General features: G+C 43.3%; 1 protein-coding gene and 1 long non-coding RNA gene across 2 annotated transcripts; both read right to left on the bottom strand.

Moving 5' to 3' along the window:
* Positions 1-1,599: 1,599 nt before the first annotated feature.
* Positions 1,600-7,692, bottom strand: LOC106866852. The gene is made up of 3 exons (XR_001407908.2): positions 7,447-7,692; positions 7,224-7,340; positions 1,600-2,042 (listed from the first exon to the last, which is right to left on the bottom strand). It is a non-coding gene; the product is annotated as an uncharacterized LOC106866852 (long non-coding RNA).
* Positions 7,693-11,003: 3,311 nt separating this feature from the next.
* Positions 11,004-15,646, bottom strand: LOC100844601 (receptor kinase-like protein Xa21). The gene is given in 4 exon segments (XM_024454564.1): positions 11,004-12,002; positions 12,004-12,170; positions 12,319-14,555; positions 15,057-15,646. Coding segments are annotated over 4 exon segments (3,189 nt in total). The 3' UTR covers positions 11,004-11,807.
* Positions 15,647-16,347: the final 701 nt, after the last annotated feature.

Below are 16,347 nucleotides of genomic sequence, written 5' to 3'. Positions count from 1 at the left end.
TGTTTCTCTGTTCCATTTTCACCTGAAGGATCCATAAGTTTGCTCTAAATCGACTTGTATATTGCAGTGTTTATATTTTATATCCAAAATTCTTCTTATTAAACCTTTTGCTAGAGTTGGGAAGGTGGGGACGGTGGCGCAGGATCAAGGTGAGCTGTGTCTTAGGAGCCTCCGTTACAAAATTCTCCCTCCCTTTATTTGTCCAAAGTCAAACTTTTTAAAGTCTAATAAAGTTTACAGAAAATATGTTAATATCTGTAATATCAAAATAAATACATTATACTACTAATTTAGAGTTGTATATGTTGATAGATTTGTCTATAAACTTTTGACTTAGGAAAAGTTATAACATCCTGTAAACTATCTCTCACAATTTTCTACTTGGGTACTCATACAAGCTGTCATCGCAAAGTTATTACAACACCTTTGTTTTGCTCTTTTTTCTTTCCCAAAATGGAAGTTCTATTGATCTCAATGCCATAAAGCCATAGAGCATCACATCCCCAGCCTTTGCGCCTAAATGCACACGGCCAAACATGTACAGGACAAATTTCAGTTATTACAACGAAAGAAATAAAAAAACATCTCTAAGCATGCTCAATCTACGAACTAGACCACCACCCATTGTGGATAAAAATGTCCTTGGCCACAAGCTCCGAACCGTTGCATGCCACCAAAGCCAGTTGGTGAGCCACTGACTTGATGAGAGTAGACCAAGTACAGAGTTAATGATTAAATGAATATAAGACTGGCATTGGAGAAGTCAAGTTCCTTCTATTAAAACAATATTATTCCTGCATAACCAAATTGACCAACATAAATCAGCCACCCCAACCATAAGTAGCGCACTCAATCTTTAATTACACCCCTGTGACCAGGACTGAAGCATATGAGGGACATCACGAGGGGAAAAGGATAAGAAACCATTTGGACCATTGACCATGCGGAGCAAGAGACACAACACCGGAAAAAAAGGTGTGCACTAATCTCATCTTCATGACAAAAACTAATCAAAACTGTCATTCGAGCTTTTTTTATAGCTAAGATGACATCGCGCCGCAAGAACCCAAGCTTTTTTTTTTGCTCGTGCCACCATTTCAAATCGTTCTTCATTTCATCACGCTATGTCTCACTTGTTGAACATAAATTACATCTTCATGCAAAGCTTTGGGATGAAAAATTTAGCGTTCAGAATCATCCGGGCCATGCATTGAAGAAAACATAAATACATAATGACCAAACAACAGAGCCATCATTGGAAAACCATAATGGAGGCATGGCGAACACTAGTTATGCATTTTTCCTCTGACAACCTGAACCGACAGTATTTTCAAAATGCTTGAATGAATATTGGAAATTGATATGTGTTTTAGATAGAACAAATACTGCCCGTAAAATAAATAAAAGGTAGAACCACACTGAATTTTCTGGTTTATGCACCATACGAGAACCGAACATGTGAACTGCTCATACCAAAGCCGCCACCGTTAGAATACATAAAACATACTATCTCCAATCCAAAATAAGTGTTGCTGTTTTGAAGTAGACTTGAACTGGGCTTAGTTTAAAACCGAGACACTTGTTTTGGATCGAAGGGAGTAACAAACTTGGTATTTAATTGATTAACCTGAATGCCATACATACAACAGTATTTTCAAAATGCTTGAATGAATATTGGAAATCGATAATGAAATTTTCAGGCAGAATTAGCATGCAAATCACACACAAACTTTGCAGTGTTTGGAAGCAACACTCTCACGCCACACCTTGGGGCTCTGTGACTGTGATAGAGAACATCACAGGACATACCTCTTATTTCAAACATAAACGTGACCGCAAACCAAACCACACACGTGATACATAGTCTTCTTGTCCTCAATGGAGAATAAAGACCGAGAAATGATTAAGCAGGTGCACGCAGCATGAAGCACCTCTTCGTTATTTCGGAAACACAACATCAATTTGGCAAGCAAATACTTGAACCAGTCAGCAGTGCAGCAACAGCAACAGCAGCGGAACTCGTTGTCTTGCAACCAACAAATCTGCATATATAGATAATGATAGTATAATACAGCCGATCAGTACTCAAAGGCGAATGGTCCGCTGAATGCAAAAAAAATAAAAAATCAGACGGTACATAAAAGGAATTTATTCCATTTGTGAAAAATTGTTACCATACACGCATGAATTTTATTTGCAAGGTATGACTAGTAAACTGGAATTTATTGATTGTCGGGTGTTAATATATTGTATGATACATACATGAAAGGGGGAAAAAGGGAAAGAAAAAAGAAGAAGAACCATACCGTGTAGTTCAATGGAGAACTGAGGTTCTGGGCATTGTGTCGGCCCCTCAGTTCTAGGCCGAAGTAGAGCGAACGTGTTTCCGCACGCGTCCAAATTATTATTCATATACAACCCATTTCTGGTGTCTAACGCATACCTAACCCGAGATGGCCAGAGACAACAAAGAGGGGAGGTTTGCTCGCCTCAGCTATGGATAAATCCAAGCGTTGAGTTGAGTCTCGAAGAGAGACGGATGGTGGCCGGTCTCCAGCCCATCCCACTCCAGCTTCTTCCACAAGTCCTCACATTCCACAACAGGGCGGCCATCTCTACGGTGGCAGTTGATGGCTGGGATGCGCCTGAGGTTCTAGCAGCCCCTCAGCTTGATCATCTTGAGCTCGGGAGCGAACATCTTGGCCTCACATATCAGCTGTAGACTGGGAAGATTATGCAGGTATATGTGCTTCAGCTTTGGGAATTTTTTCACTGCTCTTTTGCTAGCTTTGTAATTCTCCTTCCATGGGAAGACATGCTTGAGATCACCACAGTGGACTATGTGGTGGGTCTCTAGGCTGAGCAAGGTAAACCGTGAGATTGGGAGGATAAACTTGAGCCTGGGGCAGCCGTGCAAGTGTATGCTCCGCAGTTTTCCAAAGGGTTCTTCATAAGAAAATTCCGCAATGACTCCTTGACTCCAAATGCAGCTAGCTGTGAGGAGATCAACCACCCAAATGGTCTCCAATTCTGGAAAACTATAATGACACATTAACCTGTGATAGGCAAAATCTTCCTGTAACTTAGGACATCTCTCAACCCGGCACCATTTGAGATTTGATGATTGAAATTGATGAGTGCGAAGAGAGGCTTTGGGGAAAACATAAAGGATGGAAAAGTTATCATGGTCATCCAAGGATAAGAAACCTAAAATAAGACTTCCAATTACTGATCCCGACCAGCTACCCATGTCAGTGGGGTTAATTCCATCACTGATCTCCACTTCAGACTGGCAAGACCACTTTCCCTCTGTTGGTATCAATTCCCATATTGTTTATGCTTCTTCCTTTAGTTTTTCTGCCCAAAAAACTCTCTAGATTTAAATAGAGGCTGTTAGTAATCAATTCATTTGTGAGCTTCAAGGAATGAATGAACCTTGCATTCCTAACACAGACTTGGCCATCATGTTTTCTACTTTCCGTGTGGACAGATGAAGAGCCATGTAGTCTTATGGCATCTTTCACTTGGTGGCTGATGTGTAGCACCTTGACCCTCCTTTTTTCTTTCCACCATGGTATTGCAAGGATCTTCTCGCAGCCTACTAGGAAGATCCGCTCAAGTTTTGGCACCTTCACCACCGCATCATTGTGGTTAAGTTTCCTAATTGAGGTGCTTGATAGATCCAGCTCCTCGAGGCTTGGCAATGACCCACCCAGTGTGAAGCTTCCCGAGTGCACACAACTGACCAAAGAAATCTTAGAGACCTTAGCTTCATCCTTTTGACTTGATCCTGCATCTAAACCGAATGATTCAAGTGATGGAGGGAGACCTTCAGGACCAACGTGCTCCAACCCAATACAACCATCAAGAACTAGGGTCTTAAGGCATGTTGCCTCTGACAACCTTGGCAAAACTTGTATCATACAATTCCCAGACAAATGGAGGAGCTCCAACATTACCATGTGTGTGAATTCATCCTGTTCCCTGACTCCCATGAGCAGAGCAGGTAGGCTCAATCACTCGAATCCTGCATACGTTGTGTAGCCTTCGCCATGCAAGATGACTGCGCCATATCCTTCCCCTCTTAATATGCACCTCCCTAATGTTTTTAGCCATTTGCTCTGTTATCTTGGAAGATAGATCTAATTCCCAGTCAGTTTCACATATGTCCAACACCCATAGGTTCTCAAAACATTCCAAGGCTGGTCTCTCTTGCTCTGCTTCTGCTTCCTGTCTATCCTTGCAACTATCTATAGCAAGGAATCTTAAACCATGGCATGGATAGAAGGGAGGTAAAGAAAAGCTGAAGGTACAATAACAGAGTTTCAACACACGAAGTTTCTCTGACTGCTGAAACATATTATTGGGCAATGATGGTATTGCCTGATCGGATCCACTTCTGATTGCCAAGAAAAACGACGATGTCTCCTGTGGTATAGTCAGGACATTTATTTGTGTCCTTTGTACGTTCTTAGAAATCCAAGAATGAGTCCTCAACTGTTGAACAGAATAACCAAACATGTGCGAGTAGTCCTCAAACTGCATCACTTGATACAAAGCATTGCCAACCTACCATGCTTCATCGACTTGGCTTCCACTTATGATCCCATCACACACCCAATAGTTGTAGGCATGTGTACCCCAGTTGTAGGCAATGGTATCACCACCCATATTTTTCAATGACAACAAGTACAAGAAATACTCTGCAGCTATCTCTGTGGTGACACCAAGCTTATGTGTGTATCGAGCAATTTCTGTAGCATCTGCCCTTAGTAAACTGTCCAAATTGTTTGCAAGAAGAAGATAACAAGTTAAGTAATCACGTGAATCCTTCACCTGTCCAGCAATATCTGTGTTAAGCCGAAGCCTTTCCCTCAAGGTCCATAATACTTTAGTGTCCCTCGACCATTTAGGTTCTGGGATGCCAAAGTCACTAAAGTCAATTTTACCATTGCTGCCAATATGGAAAATGAATAAACATCTCCGTCCTTGTAAGGCTTGATGGATGGCTCATAAAACACCTCGTATCTCATTCCTAGAGCCTTCATCTACCATTCTGAAATCGTCCTCTTTATCTTGTTTGTCCAAAGTAACCAGTACATGTTGAGAAAGCTCTAGCTTTTCCACAATTGTTCTCTGGAACCATCTTCGGCTTTTCCACCTTGAGCAATCAAGATGGATGATACTGTCAAATTTCTTTCTTCTTTAAGGATGCTGGAGGGTCTTCTGCTATAGCTCGGAGGACCGCAGATGCAGCCAATTCATCCCATCCATCAAAGTATATGTTCTCCCATGGATCAATGTAAATCTAATCCATGTGACCCACATATCAGATGCCATGTGGCAAACATATCCAGTTCACTTGTCACATCCTCTGGACCGAACCCAACAACCTGATGCATTAACCCCTCTGTCTCAAAAATTCACCGTTCGTCTCACTACACAAAACAATGCAGATACCGGCTCCACGCTGCGCTCACCGTCAGACTCCATTGGTTCACCGCCTAGTGCTGATGTCGGTGGGTCCCTGAGCTGCACGGCCAGTTCGTCCAGTAGCGGCTTGGCGTTCCGGTGGAAGTGCTTGGCGATGGTGCGGCACAGGAAGGTGCTTGGAGGGATGAAGGGTGGCGGTGAGCGGTGCAGCGACGCTCTGTCATTATTGTCAAAGAGCCTGTGTGTTGTTGCCGAGGAACCGAAGGTGCGCAGCGGGTGCATGACGCTGGGCAGCGGAGAGCCTAGACACGACAAAGACTCGTCTGTAGAGTACCACGCCACAGTGCCAGTGAGGAGGAGCATGATGACAACTTCATGGCCTTAAGAGTGATGGTTATATGAGAAAATTAGCGCCAAGTGTGGTTCTGTGAAACCCTATCTACAAAATGTGTGGTTTTATGAAATTTACTCTAAAAGCAATGTAGAAGAGATGGACTTGAAATAAAAGATTATATGCTAACAAGAGTGGGAAGATGTTTTAGCCAAAAATCGTATCAAATATATAACAATGTGTGACAAGAGGACATAATCACAAATACTTTGCCAATTTTCCATAATATATACTGATAATTGCTAATTGCATTAATTTGTCTTAGATCGATACGCAAGAGAGCCAATTAGAGCAAAATGAGCTGATGCGGAAGCCAGTGTAAATGTAAAGCAGAGAAAAAGTGCAGAAGAATCCAATGTGATGGTATAGAAGAGAAAGTGTAGTAGAAACTAGTAAAAAAAAAATAAGGCCGGGGTTCACCCCTGTTTCGAAAAAAACTAGTAAAATATTACAGTTGAGAAAAGACAGTAAATCATTGGAAAAGTATAATAGAAGAGTGTAAAGAAGTACTATTAAAAAGACAATACGTGTTGGATGTGGGAAATACATAGAAAGAGGGCCCATTGGACCTGATCCCCAGCCAACTTCTGTGTGTGTGATAAAGAGCTACCAGTAGCTCGAGCTCTAATTGGCGTTTTCGCAGTAAATCCCATATCTTTAACTATGACATCTAGCAAGTAGGGGTAGGGCAGATGTGGAGATTGGAATGGACGAGAAACGCACTAAAGCGATGCATGGTGTGATGGCGGTCCTTTAAGGATGACGAAGGTGACCACCAATTCAATATTTTTGTGAGCCGATATATTTAGATAACTTTGAAAATCACTATCCAACGGCTAGCAAGGTAGTTTAAAGTATTGAGACCTACTATGAGAACAATTGTGATGATGAGCATGGAGGAGACGTCACGTGTGGCAGGGCGTATAGAAACCAGTCATATATGTGTGTGGTAGTTCAACTTGGGATCTCTCCCCTTTCCATTTCATAAATAGAAATGCAACATTGTCCACCGCAACAGCACCACAAGAGCGAGGGGGAGAAATGGGGGAAGGGAAGTAAGCAGGTTTAACTACTGGGGCAGGAAACTCGCTGACCAGCCCCACAATCGGGAACTGACTATGAGACAAAAACCTGCCCCCTAATCTAGCGCTAAAGCAAGTTCAGACAAAAAAAAGTGTGCTAGTTGTTTGACCAGGAAGAAGGATCAACAAGAGGGAAAAAAAATCGTCATTATTTGTTCCCAAGTGAAACAAAATCGGCGATTGTCTACCTTCTTATCTAAATTTTTTGGAAAAAAAAGGAATATTTTGTAAACTTTGCCATACCAACGGCACGGGCACTGTACTATTGTACTAGCATATGTGTGTGGGGGGGGGGAGGAGGTGGGTTAGAAAAATACCGTCAACGTTATTGACATCGTGATGAATTAATCCACGTATGTACAATTGAACACCAGAAGCTTCCCAAGCTAACCTAATGCATCGGCACCTACAAATGGATCTCTGCTTGTTAGCCCCTGCAACAGCATATCAGATATATACTTATTCTCAATAATTACAAGTTAAACAGGCAACAGCTAGTATGTACATGAGTACATGAGGAGAGGACAAGAATGTTAGTACCTTGACAGCTACATGTTTCCTTCTTAATTTGCTGACGATATACCAGAAAACTAGGGAAGTGAATGATGGATAGCGAGGAAGAGCTCGGGGCTATGATAGGTAGCTTGTTGTGGATTAATCTGCAAATGATCTCTTCAGTGTACTGAGCTGCACACGTAGCTTTGGCCGTTGCCTTCTGCTTAATTGGGATGCTTTCGGAGCAGCAAAGCAGAATGGTTCTTTGCTTGGCGTTGGAGGCAAGAACAAAGCTGATAGACTAGGTCCCTCCATGATTTGATAGCTAGAAATAGAACCTATCTAGCGCCGATATTCATCAGCAGGCATTCTTATTTGGGGACAACTAGCTTGGCATCAGGCCTCTGACCCTCTGTTACTCCTAAAAATCTTTTGATTAATAGAAATCACAAGATTGGTAGAGTACGAATTTACTACGACACAAAATAACTTTACTTGATAAGTACTATTTCCAAGTGGTTTTCTTTTCTCCAGTGAACGAAGTCTGGATTCTATAAACCTTTGTTACATTTTTGCTGGCCATTTGGGCTGATTTTTTTGTTTTCTCTTTATTGAGTTTGTTTTGTTACTCTTGCACCTTCTTCGCGTTTTCTTTTTAATGAAAATGATCCACCTTTAGGGGTGGGTTCGAGAAAAAGAAAACCTTTGTTACCTGGTGAAGGGCATGCCGCGTGCTTCCCTCTGGCCTTGCAATAGTTGGAGTAACTACCAAGCCATCTCCATCATACATGCAAGGAAAAACATAACAGTGATGCATGCCGATATCAGCGAAGATTCTTTCTTAGCTTCAAAATTCAATTTTTTTTAGCTCTGCATAAAAAGAGATCTGATTTACGATCTGTTTTCACCGTTGAATTGTCACGTTAGTTGGAGTAACTACCAAGCCATCTCCATCATACATGCAAGTAAAAACATAATAGTGATGCATGCCGATATCAGCGAAGATTCTTTCTTAGCTTCAAAATTCAAATTGTTTTAGCTCTGCATAAAAAGAAATCTGATTTACGATCTGTTTTTACCATTGAATTGTCACGTTGAGAATTTCTTACCTCCATAGATCGCCACCGCCTAGTCCCAACATAAACATATATATCAGCAACGTTACAACTGTTAATTAGTCCATATACTTATGAATAGGCAACAAAAGTAGAAGAACCCTAGTACCTGCTGTAGCTACATAAAATTCTTATTTGCTGATAATATACCAGAAAACTATAAAAGTGATAGATGGGTATTTAGGCTCAGTTTGGCATTGCTGAACTGTGCTGTGCTGAACTTATTTTATAATCTGCTATGGAAAAATACACACAAAGGTAGGGAAAAGTTGGTTACCCAAACAAGAAAATAGTGAAAAGCGGGTGAAAAAGACGGGATTATGTGAATCCACCGCAATGCCAAACGCAGCCTTACTAATCTGCAATGTGCCTTTAATTTGCTGTACTTCTGAGCTGCAAGTAAGCTTTGTCCGTTCCCTTATCCTTGGGATGCTTTTCACTACAGCAAAGGAGAGTACGTGGTTTTCGCTTGTGGTTGGAGGTAAGAATAAAGATACTTGCTTGAATAAAGATACTAGATGCCCCAGCTAAGAATGAAGATAGATCGTCCAGCTAAAGTAGGTCGATTTCATGGCTCGAAACAGAACCCCTTCAGCGCAGACATTTTAGACAAGGAAAGAGGGATCGGTAAGCTTTCTTATTTGGTGGCAACTAGGCATTGCAGCGTCTGCTTCAGCTCGTCTCTTCCTTCAAAATCAAACCACAAGATCTACAGAACATGGATTTAAAATGCCATATGGGATCCTGGTACCTCCTGGTTCAGAATTTCAACTTTGAGAAAGATGGTGTGTTTGAAATGGATGGATGGTGGACTAAAATATATGACACAGAGACTGTATGTTCACGAAGTAATTTTCATCCTTCAATATGCAGGCACCAACTAGCACTTCCCTTCGTAGTTTGCGTGGAGCTAAAGCACATTGATCCCACAGCGGAATTGCCTCAAACACCTATATTAGTTACCTGGATCAGTTTTGCATCATCTTTGGCTTTATCAACTCTTTCTTCAAGCTCTATATTAGATCCCACAACAAGCTCTAGGAATTCTGACCCACCGGTATGTGTGAGAATGTTGCCAGCAAGCTCCTCATCCCACAGCACATCCTTGGAGCGAACTCTCATCGAACACCTCATCTGCAGCTCCCGTCACACGGTAAAAAGATAAACGAGCCACCGACATGGTTTACAACGCTGTCATACTAATCTGCCCCAAGTGGATCCACCTTCTAGCTGCCCAAGCTCTCCAATGGCATGACGTCAGGGACGGTGGGATCAACCATAGCAGTAGCCGAGGATGCACTTTGAGTCTCTACCGGGGAGCATGGACTTATGCACGTCCAAATCCGTGCGGTAGCATTTCGTCGAACACATGGCAGGCGCTGGTGTGGTCAGCTCGGGAACGGCGGCCGCAAGGTCACGAAGCCTCCAAAGACACTAAATCTGGTGAGCGCCGTGGCCGCCGGGACGACCTCTGCGTGTAGAACGCCAGCAGCCACAGCGCGGACAGCCAAGATGATTGATTGCAGGTCGTGTGGCCGCCATGTGCAGCAGGCCACAGTTCTGCACGGTCCCCGGGGTGGGTTCCAAGGGGGTGGTGGTGGTGGTGGTGACCGCGTTAACACGAAGAGTGGCAGCAGCAACGCCATGGTTCGCGCCCTTGTGCGCCACAGTCGCCTGCGCACAAGAGATGCGTGCAACTGCCTGCTCTGTGGCCGCCATTTGCCGCGCCCCAGGACATCCTGAAGGCGCGCGATCTCAGCCAATGTAGCATCCATTGCTGTTCATCGAAGAAAACCTGAGAAGTTGCAGCGCGAACCAAATTGACGGGGAAACATATTGGGGGCAAATTTTGGTTCATTTTTTTTTTCGCGGGATTCTCTGGTTCTGAAACCAAATTGTAATGTGCCGTGGCCACGGCGATCGCCGGACGTGAGGTAGATAGGTGCTAGGTCTGCCTTTTGGATTTGCAGAGGAATCAAAAGGGGAAGGACGAGCAAGACGGGAAGTAGAACACGGGAGCAACCCGGGTTCGGTTCATCAGCTCTGTTCGTTCGATGAACGGCCACTAATCCAAGCCCAGCCCAAGGCCCATGTCCACCAACTGCGCCCTGAGGAGTGAGGACTGAGGAGGGAGAGGCGGTGGAGGATTCCGGCGCGGGACGGGAAGAGGACTGGACGAGCTCCAGATCTGGGGATGGAGAATCAAATGCGAATGCGAATGGGGCTCCGAACTCCGGCTGGGATTCGAGGCTTTCTGGGACCAACTCGACGGAGGGTGGCACAGCAAGGGAGGCGACGCTCCCCAACCGATCGAGGGGGCGACGGACGGAGGCGGCGCGGCGCGGTGGGTGTTCCCTCCTGCGAGATCATAGTCTTGTTCCCTCTTGGCTGTCGACGAAGGCGACGGCGGTCCCGCCACGATCTGGTGGCGGCGGGAACGGTATAAATCCGACGAAACAACGTGGCACAGGGTGACAAGGTACGCTTTACGCTTTGGTGCCATTGCCTGTCTGGTATTCTCATTGGCCTGTATCGTATCGCTGTGAATTGCTTCACTGTCAGGATTGTTTTATCAATACCGAAATACTTATATCCCGTCCTGGGCTTGAATGCTACTACTTCGGGGATTAGAATGCATCGATGATGCTCTGGAAACCGCAAAAGATAACTAAATATTCAGCAACAAGACTGGTATCTATAAGCCTGAATCTTTACAAACTACAAGTAGCAATTGAAACAGAACCAAAATAAACTGCCTCTGGTGTCATTCACACTGTAGCCTGGATGTACGAAATAAACATGGTTGGAAACTTGCTATGCATTGATTACACCTGCTTCCAGATCCTGATTAGTTTGACACATAAACATGATAATTAAGAACTTGCTATAGGTTGCTATACATTGATGACAAACTACTTAGGAAATTGCTTTCCACTGAGTTATCCAGAACTGGGTGAATAATGGTACTCCTTCCGTCCAACAAAAGATGTCTCAAATTTGTCAAAATTAGGATGTATGTAGACATGACTTAGTGTATAGATGCATTCAAATTTAGTCAAAGTTGAGATATCCTTTGTTGGACGGAGGAATACATCATAAACATGACAATTTGACCAGCATACACTACGTACTTGTCTAGGCCTTGGAATGAGTTGTCCAGGTTCCGACAGAAGTAGGAGTGTAGGACAGAGATCATGACTTTTCGGTGTAACTGGGAAATTTCGACCCAGGAATCTGCTCTAGACGCAAAAGCAACAGTATAGTGCCTTGCTTCACCAGAATCAGGATCCCTTACAAAAGAAGAGATTCTTTGATGGCATGCAGTTCCTTCACGATATCTCCTGTTGCTGTCCTTGATGGCATGTCATGAGAGCAAGACAATCCAAGTCCAAGCAGTGAAAACACACAATCAATCTTCGGTTTGTACAGGCAATCATCTGCTTTGACAAGCTCATTCTCGAGGCTCAAAGACAGCCGGGTGTCGACCTACATCCATCGCCTTACCACTTAGACCTAATTCAGCAAACCGACGAAGGCTCAGTCCTTCAATGAATTTGCTATCAGTCGGCTTCTTGCCTGTTACCATTTCTAACGCAAGAATTCCATAACTGTAAATATCTGACTGTGCCGATACCATATTTCCAGCACCGTACTCTGTTGCATCAAAAGTTTCAAAATGTTATAATATTACGAAAAAAGAGGTGAAAGGTGCTTCACTTAAAACAGATTGTTTCTGCAAGCTATTTGGAGCTTTCTGTAGCTCACGTTATTTAATAAAGCAAGTAAAAAATTAAGAAAATACCTGGGGGTGCATACCCAATTGTCCCTCTAAATCCCATCGATCTTGTTGACTGTTGAAGAATTGAGTTTGTCTCAACAAGAATCTTAGCGAGTCCAAAGTCTCCAAGATGAGCTACCATCTCAGTATCTAAGAGCACATTGCTTGGTTTCAGATCACAATGTAAAACCGGTGCATGGCCATGGCAATGCAAGTAATCCAACGCATAGGCCACATCAAGCAGTATTGTAACTCTCTCTAGGAGATTTAAGCACTTGGCTGTTTCGTCATTTGTGTCAGGATGTAGCCAGTCTTCTAAACTACCATTAGGCATGAACTCAAAAACAATCGCTTTGAAGTCATTCCCTCTGTTATCAATGCTTGAACACGCTGTAATTATTTTGACCAGATTTCGGTGCCGCAGATTTCGCAGTGCTTCGCACTCGGCAATGAAACTCTTGAATGCCCCAGGAGTTTGAAGTTTTAGTACCTTAACAGCAACATGACATGTACTTCCACCAGCTTGGGACTCTATATTTCGTTTGAATACAGTCCCAAATGCTCCTGAACCCAACAAGTTTGTTGTTGAGAAACCATTTGTTGCTCTTAGTAACTGTGCATAGGAGGTCAGTGGGTGGCCTTGCAAGGATGTTGTGGCAGGAATTTTAGTACTTGTGCTTTTGCGCCACGAAAGAAATAAGCAGATCAACAAAAGGATAACTATCGATGCAGCCAGAGTAACAATAGGAATCACTAGAGATTTTTGCCTTTTATTTTCTAACTGTGAAGAGCATGGAGGCAAATGTAGATCAGGTATGCCACCACAAATCTTGTCATTACCCCGGATCGAGAACGCAGTGGCATTTGCAAAAATACCAACATTTGGGACTTCCCCAATAAAGCTATTGAATGAAAGGTTTAGGTAATTAAGCATGGTAATGTTGGCGAGGAACTTGGGAATTTGACCAGACAAATTGTTGCCAGAGAGGTCAAGACTTTCTAGACCTTTGAGCTGACTCATAGATGATGGAATTGTACTAGTTAAAATGTTGTTTTGGAGGAAGAGGTTCTGGAGAAGTTGACATTCACCAAGGGTGTCGGGGATTGCACCCGTAAGTTTGTTCGACTCTGCATTGATTACTACTAGATTTTTCATATTACCGATTTCTTGTGGTATTGATCCCTCCATGTTATTATGGGATAGATCCAAATTTACGGAGAGAGCAGAGATATTGAACAAACCTTTTGGAATTGGCCCGGTGAAGCTATTACCTGAAAGATCGAGTGCCAACAACTTTGCAAGTTTTAAAATTGTGCTTGGTAACCTACCACTGAACGCATTTTTGCTGAGGCCCAAATTGTTTAGGTTAGTAAGGTTTCCTACTGTCCATGGATCAATTGAGCCGCTCATTTTATTTTCTGTTACATAGAGTTCGACCAAGTTGTTAAGCCTACTCAAGGAAGAGGGAAGCGTACTGGTGAAAGAGTTGTTAGAAAGATCGAGGTTTTGCAAGTTAACAAGGTTACCTATATCTCTAGGGATGATTCCTGATATTTCGTTGCCACTAAGACTGAGATGCATCAACGAGGTAGAAAGATTGGAAAGTGAATCAGGTAGAACTCCCTCCAGCTTATTGGCACCCATTTCCAGAACTTCTAACTGGGAGCAATTTGCTAATGCGGCTACAAATCCCCAATCTCTGGGCTCCCTAGCTTGAAGCAAATTTACCGAGATCTGTAGCCAGTACAGATTTCTTAACCTTCCGAGCTCCGGAGGAACGACTCCGTCAAAGAAGTTGTAGTAGAGCTGAAGCAATGACATTTCGGAAGCATTAGCTATGGAAGCTGGGATCTGCCCATGGAACCGGTTGTGGTCTATGTATATGCTCTGGAGATAAGGAAGAGCGTCGAATGCATTTGGCGGTATTGTTCCAGTTAGCATGTTTTGCTGGACGGAGAAGAATACCAGAGAGGAAATGTTCCAGATGGTAGTGGGGACCGCTCCACTCAGATTGTTGTAGCCTAAGCTGAGCCATAATAGATTGGGCAAGCGCCCTAAGGACGAAGGGATGGCTCCTGACAGCATGTTGGTGGAGAGAGCGAGATGCCGGAGCTTGGAGAGGTTGCCCAAACCTGGTGGTATCTCACCGGATAACCTGTTGCCTCCCTAGCTCAAGTATTCCATGGATGTCAGGTTCGTCAGCCATCGTGGAATCTCTCCTGACAAGTGAAGAAGCATTATAAAAAAAAATGGACGACATCTGCAAGATTATGTTCACAGTTCACAGCGATATCATATTCAGATGAGTTCTCTATTCTCTTTGTTTAGTTTAAAATCTTTGTGACATTATCGAAAAACTTTTATTAGGTTTCAACCATCTTGATCCAAACCTTCATATATGTAACATACAGTCTAAGAAATTGTGCTATGTTTCTCTGTACTGTAAATGTAGTTGCTATTTTAGGTGGCTGAGGTTTACGACAAAACTAGAAGGATTAGCGGAGGCCTTTTGAACGGAAAAAAACAAAAGAAAAAATGGCACTGGGACAACAACTGCAAGATTATGTTCACAGTTCACGGAAATATCATATTTGCATTGTTTAATTTAAAATCTGTGTCCTATTATCGACTTTTTTGTCATCTTGATCCCAACTTTTTCATATATGTAATAGTCTAGAAATTGTGGCTATGTTTCGCTAAAATTGCACATCTTCAGTACTGTAAATTTAGCTGTTATTTTCAGGTGACCGGGGTTTATGACAAATTCTGAAGACTTAGCGCCCGCCTTTTAGAAAGAAAAAAAGTAAAAGGAAATCAGCACGGGTGTATCATATCACCTTGGAGATGGTTCCTTTTTACATCAAGCGTCATGAGGCTTGAGCAGCCTGACAGGGCCTCTGGGATGCTTCCCTGGAGAGAGTTCACGCTCAAGTTGAGCTCCTGGAGCCTGGTGAGGCGGCCGAGCTCCGGTGGTATCAGACCAGCAAGGTGGTTGTCGCCGAGGTCCAGCTCCCGGAGAAAGGATAGGTTTCCCAGGAATGGCGAGACAGGTCCCAACAGGTTGGCAGAACGCAAGTGCAGCGCGACCACCCTCTCCGGGTGCTTCTCACCGCAAAGGACACCTGGCCAGCGGCAGTAGCGGCCGGACCCGTTCCATGAGGCCAGCAGCGAGGCTCCTGATGACAGCGTGGACTTGAAGGAGAGGAGAGCTCGCTCGTCGTCAGTGGTCGTGTTCGCGTTGGCTCCTCTGGCTGGAGAGGAGGGCGGTTGAGCATGGGAGTCGGAGAGGAGCGTGGGGTGGCACAGCATCAAGGGGAAGACCAAGACGAACAATGCTGGTGCTACGGTCATACTGGGGGCTGCTGTTGCTTCACCCAGGAAGGAGAACAGGTAATAAATAGATGATAGATGCCGACAAATATGTTATATTGTGCTTGTATGAAAGTTTTTCCACTCTTGATCATGAGTACATAACAAACAGTCCACACAATGTTATATAGTACATCTGTGCCCCATGAGCTTCTCACTCACCTTACATGGACTTATTTAGCAGTAACTAACTGCCACAAAGATGATAGCTTATATATACTGGGGAAGCGCTGTTTATATATCTAGGTGTTCGACATGAATAATGATTCTTTACTGTTTGGCATCAGTCAATTGGATACTTCTCTTTTTAGTTCCTTTCAAATGCAATTGAGTTTGTATTTGAAATTTTGCATATTTATAGGAAATCATCCTCCAACATATCCTTTTGTTATAGGATTTTTTTATAGAGTTTTCCTAGTCTGCGGTGCAAGTGGTGGTTTTAACCTGGTATTTTACGAAGATAATTAACATATATACTCTTATTTTTGTCAAGGCACGTATGGGTGAAAAGGAAGTGTCTATTTCTCAGTCGTCTAAGAAATAGTTATTTCTCAGTCGACGACCGTAGCCATCCAATAAAGATTTACTTATCTATAGAACTTACATTAATCTTACACGATTCGGTTGAATCAAAAGGTTGTTATCATCGCCTAAGAAATAGCAAACCGGGGTGAAAATCCCAT

Source organism: Brachypodium distachyon, chromosome 4, assembly GCF_000005505.3.
Source record: "Brachypodium distachyon strain Bd21 chromosome 4, Brachypodium_distachyon_v3.0, whole genome shotgun sequence".
Taxonomy (NCBI): Eukaryota; Viridiplantae; Streptophyta; class Magnoliopsida; order Poales; family Poaceae; genus Brachypodium; species Brachypodium distachyon.
This window is presented reverse-complemented; position numbering and strand designations above follow the sequence as displayed.